At 37.8% G+C, this 12,526-nt stretch overlaps 2 protein-coding genes across 4 annotated transcripts in view; both read left to right on the forward strand.

The window, feature by feature from the left end:
- fam135a (family with sequence similarity 135 member A) overlaps positions 1-1,980 on the forward strand; it is a 15,430-nt gene extending 13,450 nt beyond the window's left edge. For both annotated transcript variants that reach the window (XM_042010440.1, XM_042010441.1), the window contains 3 exons: positions 16-126; positions 217-330; positions 710-1,980. In XM_042010440.1, coding sequence (XP_041866374.1) covers positions 16-126; positions 217-330; positions 710-915 — 431 coding nt within the window. In that variant the 3' untranslated portion in view covers positions 916-1,980. The remainder of the gene's footprint in view (positions 1-15; positions 127-216; positions 331-709) is intronic.
- A 1,029-nt stretch (positions 1,981-3,009) lies between these two features.
- Positions 3,010-12,496, forward strand: zgc:172136 (uncharacterized protein LOC566376 homolog). 2 transcript variants are annotated; one of them, XM_042011221.1, is made up of 14 exons: positions 3,010-3,163; positions 5,380-5,573; positions 5,723-5,813; positions 7,000-7,079; positions 7,174-7,250; positions 7,372-7,567; positions 7,691-7,846; positions 8,212-8,277; positions 8,691-8,759; positions 8,867-9,041; positions 10,376-10,651; positions 10,790-10,921; positions 11,024-11,094; positions 11,166-12,496. In XM_042011221.1, exons 2-14 carry the CDS (start codon positions 5,496-5,498, stop codon positions 11,454-11,456), a joined length of 1,758 nt encoding a protein of 585 aa, XP_041867155.1. In that variant the 5' UTR covers positions 3,010-3,163; positions 5,380-5,495; the 3' UTR covers positions 11,457-12,496. The 2 variants fall into 2 exon arrangements, with proteins under 2 accessions (XP_041867155.1, XP_041867156.1); XM_042011222.1 differs by lacking the exon at positions 3,010-3,163 and adding an exon at positions 3,767-3,869.
- The last annotated feature ends 30 nt before the right edge of the window (positions 12,497-12,526 follow it).

Genomic DNA, 12,526 nt, shown 5'->3' on the forward strand with positions numbered 1-12,526 from the left:
AAACTTTGATCTTAGGCCTTTGGTTCATGCAGAAGTGGAAAAAATCTGGATCACTGCTGCAGCTGACGTGCAGGGATCACTCTGACCCTCGCCAAACTTTCCTTTACAAACTCAGCAAAAAATCTGGTTAGCTATGTTGTTTTAAACAAATTTTTGGGCTCTATATTTGAAATACATGATGAGAAGCATAACTTTACAAATTATCTGACTTTTAAGGTTTGCAGTATTTCAAGAATGTGGTATTGGTGGGGTCACTGCAAGATCGCTATGTTCCCTATCACTCTGCTCGAATAGAGATGTGTAAAACTGCATTAAAGGACAAACAAACAGGTGGGTGGAAGTGAGATCCTTAATGAACACATTGTTAAGATGACCAGTCCAGACAAGGTTTCTAATGTAAAATAAGGTGTTGCTTAGATCCTACATTGCAGAGAAGTTAGAAAGCAGAAGAAACTGTCCTGACAGGTCAGACACACAAAGTCAAGTCTGTGTTCTACTTTCCCGTTACTAATAACATACAATTAAAGTATTTCAGACAGTTACGCAACGATTTAGTGTTGCTTTAGAAGGGTATTTTACACAGTTCTTTGTTCCTCTGTTGACTTTTTTTCATTCCTACTTCGGCTTTTCTTTATTTCAGCCTTTGCAGAAATAATGTGTAATACAGAATGCTAAACTCTGGAGGTTTTGATGTTTTACTTTTCTATAGGGCCCGTGTATGCCGAGATGATAGAAAATCTGCTGCTACCAGTACTTCAAAACAAAGACTGCAATCTTGTACGATATGATGTCATTCATGCCCTACCCAACACAGCCAACTCCCTTATCGGCCGGGCGGCCCACATTGCCGTCCTCGATTCAGAGATCTTCCTGGAGAAATTCTTCCTCGTTGCAGGTCTCAAGTTCTTTCAGTAGAGCTGCATCAAGTCGCAACACTAGACTGGGACAATTGGAATGTGGCGCTGATACCTCACAGCAACTAAAAGTTATTCTGACAGTGGCATCTACATTATCTCTTCTTTTATGGATATACTTTTCAACTGTGTTTGAACAAAATCAGTTAATTTTGTTTATATTGGAATCATAGTGGATTTGGAGTTTGCCTTTGTTTTTATTTTTCTACTGCCATTTTTTTAACATTGTATTTTGTGTTTGGGAAATAATTTTCCCCATGATATGCTATATTTTTAGTGTTATTTATGTGTTATGTTTTCATTTTAAACTGTTTTACCCAGAGGTTTTTTTTCAAGGAATTTTAGATGCTAAACTGGAAATGTAGCTGCTACAGATATGAAATGGCTGTTTCTGTTGAGCTGGCCCAAGTTGTCTGCACATACTGTCCTCACCGTTGCAAATGTTTTTCCACAAATTTTAAGAGACTGCATTGATTTGCACCAACTACATTTTACTAGCTTTTGTACTGAAAATTGTCATTTGTACAAGTTACTTTTTTTAATCAACAATTTTCCATCATTTTTAAGGGCAAAGATTTGAAATAGGATTGTTGCTTAGATTTTGCAGCTTTGGCTTTGGTCTTAATACTTGATTCTGTTCCTTGCCATTGCAGCATTCTGCACATTTACCCAGCCTGGTGTTGGGAGAGTAAAGCTTTGCCTATGACATAATGAAATTTGTTACAGGGGTTCTAAGCAATCATTATTATTCATCTAAAGCACATGTTGTATGAACTTGTATTGAAAGTATTTGCTTGATCAATTGGTGAATATTTATGTTTTAAACTGGAAAGTATTGGTTGGAATTAAGAAAAATTTCTTCAACGGTTGTTTAAATATATATATATATATATATATATCTCATTATACTTTACCATTAAATATGCATATTATAAAGTAGGTTATAAAACTTTTTTTCTTTCCTTGTTTATTTGGATTTGGAGATTGTTACTTCCAAATGTTTGGTTAAACTGCAGAAATCATGCCACATAGCCTGTGAATACAATCTTCTGTTACAAATCTAAAATGGGCTACCTGCATTTCTTATAACTTGCATAAGGCAAATACAGTTTTAATAAGTTGCTGTTATTTCATAATTTAATAGTCTAGTTTTATTTTTTTACTTTTTTCTCTCGTTCAGATTCATAGTGTTTGCAATTTCTTAGGATTCTGGCCACGTTTGTTTTGTTTTGTTTTTGTAATGAACCAAATAACCCTGGAGGGGGCATTATTATCACAAATGGGATCCCAAATCCCTCGGTCGCTTTTGAGTTCAGTGTTTTATGGAACTCACTCTTGTCTTAATACATATATATATATATATATGTATGTATATATATATATAGAGAGAGAGAGATTCGTTAATAATTATTTGATTGAAGTAATGGTATAGAGAATATAGGCATATCAAACAAACTGAACAAACTTGTATACAACCAGGATGTCCTTGATAAACCCTCAAATTTAATTATATTCACTTAGATTATCGTGGTATTTTAATATTTGCTTGAAGTGGTGTTTCACAACTTGATTTCATTAACATTCCCTGCAATGATTCATAAATCGTAAATGTGTTAATCGGAGGGATTCATGTTCCCCAACTCAAGCTCCACGTGTTCATGGCGCCATGTGCACTTCATCTATTATTAAAGCAGCTGATCTCCGAAGAGGCTACAATATCAACTTCCACAGGAGTAATTAACATTGCTCTGAACCGTTTTACTTCAGCGTATTCAGCGGTAAAACAATCTACCAACCCCGCCGCACTTGTCTAACCTCCTAATTAACACGACTGACTCACTGTGCAAAGACAAAGGGGGAGGTAAGTTATTTTAATTTGAAATATAACCCCTATATACCTATACAAGGATTAGATAATACGTCTATTTATTAAACATGTATCTGACAGCAACAAAATAATTCTCAAATAAGACGTGTAAATTTTACAAAAGAAAAAGAATTAACATATTAACGCCAAGCATCCCCACGGTTATTGCGGGTGGTATGACCCAATCGTTTGCGCTTCAGGAATCAGGATGGCTGTTGACGCAACTCGTTTAACATGGAAAGGGGCGAGTAGAGAATTGTAGTCCTCATAACTTTTGTGATGTTTTTACTCGGGGGAAAGAAAACTAAATATTACGTTTGAATAAGCACGAAAATTATCTGCATATGAACTGCTGAGTTCCGTCGGCTCTACCCCTATGATAGTAAGTAATTTACTATTTTAATTATGCACTTGTTGCACCATTATAGTTACAACTTAACCAAATTGTTAAGTTGTTAACCAAATCTTCCTACAATCTTAACCAACCTATTTTTCTTAACGGAAAATATGATCAACAGAGTAAACTTTTGCTTTTAGATAGTTTTTCTTAAATACTGCTTGCGTTTAAATATGTGTAACTAACTTGGACTGAAACTTTGACATAAGTTGCGTCTTTTAGTTTACATCGTTACGTTTCCTTGAGTAGCGTTGCGCAATTTAGAGAGCAGTTTTTAAAGTTCAGTACACATCTGGCATCGCTTGCAGGCTGTTTTACATACAAAAACGAAATTATATACATTAATATTAATTTTGCCTGTCAGTACTCGGAATCAACCGTGAGATCCCCAAACTGAAAATCTGGTGGATTCACCCCATTGTTTTAAAGTGGGATGAGTGAACATGGTGTTCCCCTATTTATGCAAATGCCCTCTGGTTTCTTTTTCTTGCATGTTTTTAGAGGGTAGCGATGAACTCTGATACTCCAGACAGCTTGCACAACAGACAGAGGATGTTTTCCCACTTGCCAGCAGTGTGCTCAGAAGTGGGGATTATAACAGTCTTGGAGGAGAATTAAAGCATACAGATGGCTGCTCTCATGTGATGCCAGGTTTCACCCTTGTCAGCAACAAGGGAGATGTTTTAAAGATGTGAGCGAGCATTGTTTGGAGTAAGCTTGTATTTGCAGCTGTATGCAGCAAAGACAAGAGCAGTTTATACATTGAGTAAAGATAGGTGATCAACATAAATAGAGGCATGCGTGTAGCACCTATTCTTCGTGTTTCAAGACTTAAAAACACCTTAAACCATTATCATTATAAAATTCATTTAAGATCAAACATTTCCAGCGTGTAAGTACACCGTGGTCTGCTGAGATTAGTACCGTTTGTTAAGTTAAAGTTCAGTAGGATTGTGTCATAAATTAGTCGTGCTACTGGAATTTCAGGGTTTTTTATGCCTGTTTGCACTGACACCCAGTTGTTAGTGGGGCTGTGTTTGAACATGTCCATAAATCATATTTGGCTGGAACATAAAAGCCAAGAACACTTACTTTTCCCGTTCCTTTAACTTCTTTTGCAGCCTGTCAACACCTCTTTAATGCTTTATTTTCTTGTGATTTATCTTATTTGAGTGGTCTCTATCTTGTGCTTTTGAATGTATGTAAAACATTTTTTTCTTTTATGTGAATACAAATTCCGGAAGAGCTGGTTGTGAAAAGGCAGAACAGAAAGCAACAACACTGTGCCTAAAGATGTCCTACAATGCTGTTTATTAGTATAGAGGGGGAAAAGTATAAAAATTTAAAAAACAAACAGAAAAAAGCAACAACAAAAGATTTTTACTGGAACATGGTTAGTACAAAAACATGCTGCTTCAGTTGCTAATTTTTTTCTTCTTCTTTTTCTGTCCCTTGTTTTCTGGCCCTTTTTTTTGGTCCAGAGTGGGATTTAGGGGATCAGAGTCGGTGCACAGCAGTAATTAACCTGATTAATTGATTCTTAGACGTTAATCAGATGAGCTTTGTACCAGTTGGGGCTTTGGGTCAGCATAACGGCAAGATTCAGATGAACCTTGGTTGCCACAGAGTGACCTCCACCAGGACTCTTTATTTTGTATAGCAAAACAATCCGGACTAGTTCAGTCACTTTTTTGTAATGTTCTGCCAAATTACTAAAAAAATACACAAGGATTACCTTAATGGTTCTTATTAATCACTGTTGTTTGAATTAAATTATGATAAACTTGTTGAATCTAATCTATTTGGTCTTTTATTCTTTATCCAACTTCACACTATTGCAGTGATCATTTGCTGTTATGTAAGTCATGACAATGTCTGTGTGTCTTAGATTGAGGCTTATTTATTTTTGATGGTCAAACATTTTTTAACCAAAACTGTACAAGCCATGTTGTGGTAATCCTGGTTGTTTCATAGTGGGAGGCATCCATGTACTAATGTCTGAGAATGGGATTGTTTTTGTTTTGACTGACATGACATTGACCACTGTGCAGACAATTACATGCTAAACAAAGATGGTTTGGTGTCACATCACACACAAACTGAAATTAATGGATCTTGTTTTGTTTTTGTTTTTGTGTGTGTGTGTGTGTTGGGGGGTTGTTATGTCTTTGTTCATCATACTCTATTGCCTGTCTTTTTAGATGCAATATGGACAGACTACCGTGGAACAAATAAAAGTGAAGGCCAGAGGGAGCAGGAAAAACCTGAAGAGGTTAAGCGCACATAAAGTACTTGTCATAAACATTTTAAAGGCATAATGTCTGCCTCTACCAAACAGGAGCGAACCATTTGTGTTCTCCTTCCCAACAAAGGCCAGCTGGACATTTCTGTCGGGGTGGGTGTTTGAGATCTCTCTGCATGTGTTCTTGACTATCATAAAGAGTACTTAATGAGTGGTCATTGTTCTCTTCATCGTTATAGTGATACCTTAATTATGCTGCATAGTTTGATACACTTTTCTTTGTCTGTTTTTCATTTTTCCAGCCGAAGTCCACGGGGCAGGATGTTTTTAATCGTGTTGCAGAGCTTCTTGGAATCAATGAGCTACACGTCTTTGGCCTCACAGTTGTGAAAGGTAACTTCACTCCTCATTGACCCCTCAGCCTCTGACCCTGAAAGTACATTTTACATGACAGTACACAGAAGCCTGGATGTGATGATAACAGATGAGTAAGTGCCGCATTTCAGCAACGGTTACATCGTAGGCAGGTTGGATCATGTTGGATCACCACAATGGTTTACTGCAGTGGCATTTTTTTATCTGATATCTGGGTCAACTTGCCTACCATTAGGCCATTTCACCAAAGCAAAAGTATATCATTTTGCCCTCCCAGTCTACATAATTGAATGCTGTAATCCACTTTAACCACTGAGTAAAGTCCTAAACTTTCTGTTTCTGTTGTTCCTGTTTAACAAATACATTGAAATGCCTTCATAATCTTGTGTGGCTCACTGCTTCAACAAACAGCCTTTTGTTTTTGTGGTGTTGGTTCAGCGATCACTTGGACCTGGATTCCTGCAATATTAACTTCATTAAGCCTGGAATGCACCCTTGCATTCCTGTGCTTCACTGTGGAGGGATGGGTTGATGATGGGAAGAGGAGGGTGGGAGTGGAGGTAAAAGATGTAGAGGAGGGACTTTTCATGACACATGCTGCCTTGCTTAACTGTTACTCAAAGGCCTTAATGAAGGATGAGAGCGTGAGGGAGTTGGAGTGAGTCAGAGAAGGAATGAGAGTAGTTGAGAGATGGATGATCAAAAGAGCAAGTTGTGAAACAGTTTGAGTGTGATTTGGAACAAAAGTGATAAAGTGGATCAAAAAGAAAATGCCTATGTCATGACACAGGACCAGGCAGAGAGTGTTACCACATCATCATGCTTAGCGCAGGTTGAAAAAAGCGTCTTATACCCACCAGTGAGGTGGAGCCTTAATTTATTTTTGCTAAAACAACATTGATGTAGAGCCTTAAATTCAGGGGTTTATATGATGGATAAGTTGCATAACATCAAGATAAAATGTTGAGATATTTAAGTTGAGTTTCAACAGCTTTTTCCAGCTGTATGTGGAAATAGATAATGGGTATGTGAATACGAGCGTTGCGGTTGAGTTTTCTGGTAGCCTCTGCCACAATTGGAAAAACAAGGGCTTTTTCTTTAACCTTAATGAATCCCATTGTTGGGCAGATTTTATGCTTGGTTACATTTTTGTTTTGTTTTGTTTGCTTCCCGTCTTCTTACTGGTTGCCTTTCTCCTTTCCAGATAATGAGCACATATTTTTAGACATGGAGGAGAAACTAACTAAGTACTTTCCAAAGGAATGGAAGCAAGATACGGGAAAGGTTAGGCAGCTTTTTGCCTCAAGTTTTGAGCAGTTATACATGTCAGTTAATTTTGTTACAATTCATTATTATACATGCACATCTCTTTCTACAGGGATCACAGAGGAGACCCTTTCCTTTGGTGCTCTGCCTCAAAGTGCAGTACTATGTAGAGAATGGAAGACTCATTTGGTATGTTGGTTGTTTTTCACACATGGACAATGTTTTTTTAATTTGTTTATTAGCTGTGGCACTTATTTGTTACTCATTTTCAGCCTTCTTTGTGATATCTTTGATTTGTGTGTGGTACCAGTGAGCGAAAGGCACGGCATCTATACTACTCTGACTTACGGGAGCGAGTGCTACGCTCTGAATGTCGTCAACAGGAGGAGGTGTACTTCCAGCTGGCTGGTTATGCCCTACAGGCTGACCTCGGTGACCACCCGTTGCAGAGGGAGGGTGTAGAGGTCACCCCTTATTTTGAACCCAAGGAATACTTCCCCCCCTGGGTAGGTGTTATCATTTGACAGCAGCATTCAGAAGTACTTAAAAAACCCCTTCACATTCAAATATTGAACACTGACCTTAAACATTTTGACTATACTTCACTCCTGTCTCTTTTCGTCCTGTAGATTATAGCTAAACGTGGAGTGAGTTATTTACTTTGCCATGGGCCAAAGGTACACCAGGAGCTGTGGGGCATGTCTGCTCGTGATGCCATCCTCTGCTTCATCAGAGACTCATGCCAACTAGAGGATGTACCAGTCATATTTTACAGATTGCAAAAGGTCTTGAACCCATGAAATTATTTATTTTGAGATAGTTATTTGAGTAATTATAATTATTTCATTAGGCTGTTTTGCTTGTTGCAAAATTCACAGTTTTGCTTCATTTGAGTTGTGCAATAACTGAACAGCACTGAAGTAACTCTGTCTATTCCAGTGTCTTATCCTCCCTATTCAGAAAAACTAATTTACTGAGTGATATTTGACGGCTGGTCCATGGATTGTGTAATTTGTTATCACTTTGAATTAGTTCTCAGCATCAACTCAGAATTTTTCAGTGAAGTAGGGGAGGAGGCTTCACTGTGAAGTAGCTATCTTATCTGAGCCACTCAGATGCTTCTCTGACATCTCATCATTCGTTTGTCCAGGACAAGAAGGAGGAGAGAGGAACAGCATTGCTTGGTCTGACCTTGCGGGGAATGCAGGTTTATCAGGTGCGTGTTTGTGTTATTAATGCTCAGCATGTACATGCACATTCATACCCAAAAGATTTAGTCTTCATATCTGCAGTCCTAGTAAAACCTCTGACTGCCTATGTGAGGAATGTGTGGGATTGCCACCAACAACATCTCTGTCAGAGATACCAGCTTGCCATGCCTGTCAGTTGTTTGATCTGTCCATCAGTGGCCATCTGGGGGGGGGGGGGGGGGGGGGTGATTAGCACAACAGGCCTGGCTGATTTTCAAAGCCAACACAGCGTAAGATATCTTGAGAAGCCATTAACCTTTTCCAAGTCCAGATGGCTCAAAAAAGACAACTAATTATTGATATTTCTCTCTGTAATTCATTTAAGCAGATTAAATATCCAAAAATCTATTAATTAAATGTTGGTGCTTTGTGTCCACAGGAGGTGAGTAACACACGGCAGCTGTTATATGACTTCCCTTGGTCAAATGTTGGACGTCTAACCTTCCTGGTATGGACACTTCTCTATTGCTCATTTCCATTTCTTGTTAAGATTAAATGGAATGCTTGTAATTATTTAATGGACTTTAACCATGTAAAATATATCGTCCCATTCAGGGAAAGAAATTTGAGATCCAGCCAGATGGCTTGCCATCAGCCAGGAAGCTGGTTTACTACACTGGATCATCATTCCGCTCTCGCCACCTCCTCTTGCATCTGAGCAGCAGCCATCAGCTTTACCTCAGCCTCCAGCCTGCTCTTAAACACCTACGCCAGCTTGAGGAAAGCAAAGGTAAAGGAAGAAGTAAATATAAGGAAAAGATCAAAATCAATGATTACAGTTTGGTGGTGGAGTTACTCAACAGAGCAACGCAGTAGTCACTGAAGGTTAAATGCAAACCTTAGGAAAATGAGCTAATTTACAACAGTTCTATAGAATAACTTTCAGTCTCTGGTAGTTACCAGTTGAACCAGCCTGTCCAGTTTTCTAGATATATATTTGTTACTTTATACCAACTTTTCAAATACAGTTCATCCCACTAGATTATTGTTTATTTTTATTTTGGGTATCTAAATGTTTATTTAAAGCAGCTCTGTACCTTAACTCCTTTATCCTAGAATGAACTTGCACATTCCCACATTCATTGCAGGGCAGTTTATTATTATTTTATATTTATTTATTGTTACACAGTTTTATTTTTTTACACTTAAAGCTGGAATTTTCCTTCATTAATTTGATTCAATAAAGTCTTGCTGCAGTGTGAAAATGTGGCCTGTGCATATCTAAAACATTTTTTTAAAGAAAATGTTTGCACCTTATAAATAGTATTGTACAATTTTCATTCAGATTTCTTTGTGTGTGTTAAATACCATTAGTTTCCATTGCTGTTTTTGATTTTGTATACACTATGTGAGTAGGGAAAAGGTGAGTTAGGGGAAGGAAAAGGAAAAAAAAGAGGATGCATAAATATTTTTTCCATTAGGTGTTTTTCCTCAAACATTTTAAAGGGGACTTGATATATATAAGATGCATGGAAATGCTTGAATTGATTCTGACTGGGCAAAAATTAAAACTGGTGACTCATTAACTCTTACTGGACTGAGCTGGCAAAAACAAACAAACAAACAAAAAAAGCTCATGACTCATCAACATTTTCCCAAATGCGGCATAATATCTCAGACATTCCCAGAGATTAAAGGAATTCCTCAAGAAGAGGTTTCCAGTTTTTGGTTGTGGATCTCTTTTAATCGTGGTTTGTACAACTACTTTTTCTGCTATGATGGAATACAACATAGCTTAATATATTAATTTTCAAATCACTCATGGACATGTTTGATTCACATTTCTTTATTGTGGGTTTTCAAAAGATTGCTTTAGATTTGGTTGGACTGAGAATGGAAACCCATCTTTGCTCTAATGTAGAGCATATTTCTACATAGTGTTCCAGCTTAAACATTTAGTATATTTGTCTGTACCTTATTTGAGTGAATAATGATTGGATTTGATGTTTGCTCACTAAGAAAAGTTTTTAGTGGTGGCTGTACCACATTACTTTCAGTTTTCCTGTGATGCCAGACAAGGATTTGTTTTTCACAAATTTAAAAAAACATTTTTTTTCATTCTAGAGAAGAAATGTTACAGAGAGTCATACATTAGTGATGACCTGGAATTGGACCCGCCAGGCAGTGAAAGCAGCCCCGGTCTGTCTCGACACTCCACCAGCAGCTCTGGCATAGAAGCAGATGCCCGCCAGCACAGCATCTACGCAGAGATGACCTCAATGGAGGAACAACCAGGAGACAAATGTTTGAGCACAGTAACCAGCCAGGACAGCTCCTGCACTTCTGGGTTTGACCAAGGCAGTAAGGCTCGGATAGAAGATGAAGGGTGGCAAGAAGAAGGTGAGCCTTAGTGTGGTGCCTGGGGAGCAGTTAAGGTCTTGCTCCGGGGCTCACAGCAGTTCACCTTCTGTGGGTGAAATCTAATTATTGATAATATTTGTAAATGCATGTTAATGGAGAGTAAGAACTTTTTTCTAGAAATCAAGACCAGTGTTGGAAGTCCAGTTGAGGTTCTTGTTGATGATCCTGGCGAAATGTTCCAGTTGGCTGATCTTCTCGAGGGAGTGTCAGTGGATTGTGCAGAACTTTCCTCAAGCACTGACTCACAAGGTAGCAAAGCTGTCGTCATCAAACCTTGTGAACATCTTTTTAATAAACTGTTTGTTGTCATCTTTACAAAAGTTGATGAGTAAAATCATGTCGACCCCATAGAAAACAAAGGGTTTCCTCCAGACGGTGACAAAGATGCCACAAAGTTACTGAACAAGGATATGTTGAAACAGGTCAGTCACACATTTTCTTAATCTTGCTGCTTGTGTCTATTTCCTTCACAAATGCTCTCATCACATTCTAGATACTAAAATCCAGAGCACAAGTTTGTGTGGATCGACACAGCCAAAGTCTAGACGATGTCCGTCTGTTCCCACCTCCAGCATCTCTTGGGATGACACTGCCACCCGATTCCTCCCACAGCTACACCTTCGGGCTCCCAGATGCCACAACAGACACAAAGCCGTCTGTTGATCACAGCTATTACCCCCATGTTAGCTGCCAATCCAGACCTTCCTTTTATGGCCGCAGATCCACCAACTGCCTCTCACTGGACATGTTAGGTGATGAACAGTTCCTGGAATTCATACTCTGAGCACATCAGCGTTTACAGTGCAACTTGATATGAAAGTCTCCAACTCATGAATGTTTCAGTGTTTTGTGGGATGAGGGATGTTTCAAATTATAGACATTGAAAATATTAGAACCCTGCATGCCTCCAAAAGATGTGGATTAGATAGCAGAGATCTAATTCAGCAACTTTTTAATGAGCAAACAGAACATATTTATTATTGTTGTATATTATGTACATAACTCTTGCACTATGTTATAACATTTCAACTTGTATGAACAAAAAACAAATGTAATCAAATTTTTGTCTTTTGTAAATTTTACACTTAGCATTCGCCAAAATGTCTCAAGTGCATAAAGTTTGACACCAATGGATATTTTTTACTTTTTCTGCATGGTTTCTCATAAGATGTGACTCACTGAAGTCAATTTTTATAAATAAATTTCTGTGTCTTACTTTAGAGTCTCCAGAAGTTATGGTGCTGATAGTCATCTTGTAATTCTTCTGTAATTTTTGTTTCCTCCTTTTTAAATACTTTTAAGATCCAATATAGTTTTGTGTTGCATCTTCTGTCATTCTTTTCCTATACAGTTTTCACAACATTGTAGCTATTGATGTGGAAAATTTGACCTTTGCCAGCTGGCGTTGTATTCATCCAAAGCTTCCCCATTCTGTACTATCCTCCCTCTGCTGTAATTACTAGAGAAAAGTATTAATTATGGAGCACTATTTCTGTAAGTGTGTAATTAATCTGCAGGGGTTTGTGTGTGGGTGCGCGTGTGTGTGTGCGTATGTGTGTGTTGCGTAACCCCTGAACAAAAAGGCTTATGTTAAATTTTTCTTCCCTCAAATATTGACAATGTTTTGTATTTGATAATTGGTATGAACTGATGTATTTGGCCAACATGAGGTCACTTGGAAAGAATGTGGAACAGAAACGTTTACTCATTGCCAGTAATATGTCAACAGTGTTAAGTTACCTTAATACTCTTGTTTTATCAAAAGCACTGTTGTTCTTTTTATTATTATCAAAATTATTATTATAATAAATTAGTAATTCTACAGAATAATGATACCAAGATTTTTTCATTGTT

Source organism: Melanotaenia boesemani, chromosome 16 (genome assembly GCF_017639745.1).
Source record: "Melanotaenia boesemani isolate fMelBoe1 chromosome 16, fMelBoe1.pri, whole genome shotgun sequence".
In the NCBI taxonomy this organism is placed as follows: domain Eukaryota; kingdom Metazoa; phylum Chordata; class Actinopteri; order Atheriniformes; family Melanotaeniidae; genus Melanotaenia; species Melanotaenia boesemani.

Excerpts from the sequence above, each read along its gene's own strand:
- zgc:172136 (XM_042011221.1), top strand. The coding sequence starts at position 5,496 with ATGTCTGCCTCTACCAAACAGGAGCGAACCATTTGTGTTCTCCTTCCC. Across the intron at positions 7,251-7,371 it reads GAGAATGGAAGACTCATTTG|TGAGCGAAAGGCACGGCATC; the intron begins GTATGTTGGTTG and ends GTGTGGTACCAG. Across the intron at positions 10,922-11,023 it reads CTCAAGCACTGACTCACAAG|AAAACAAAGGGTTTCCTCCA; the intron begins GTAGCAAAGCTG and ends TCGACCCCATAG.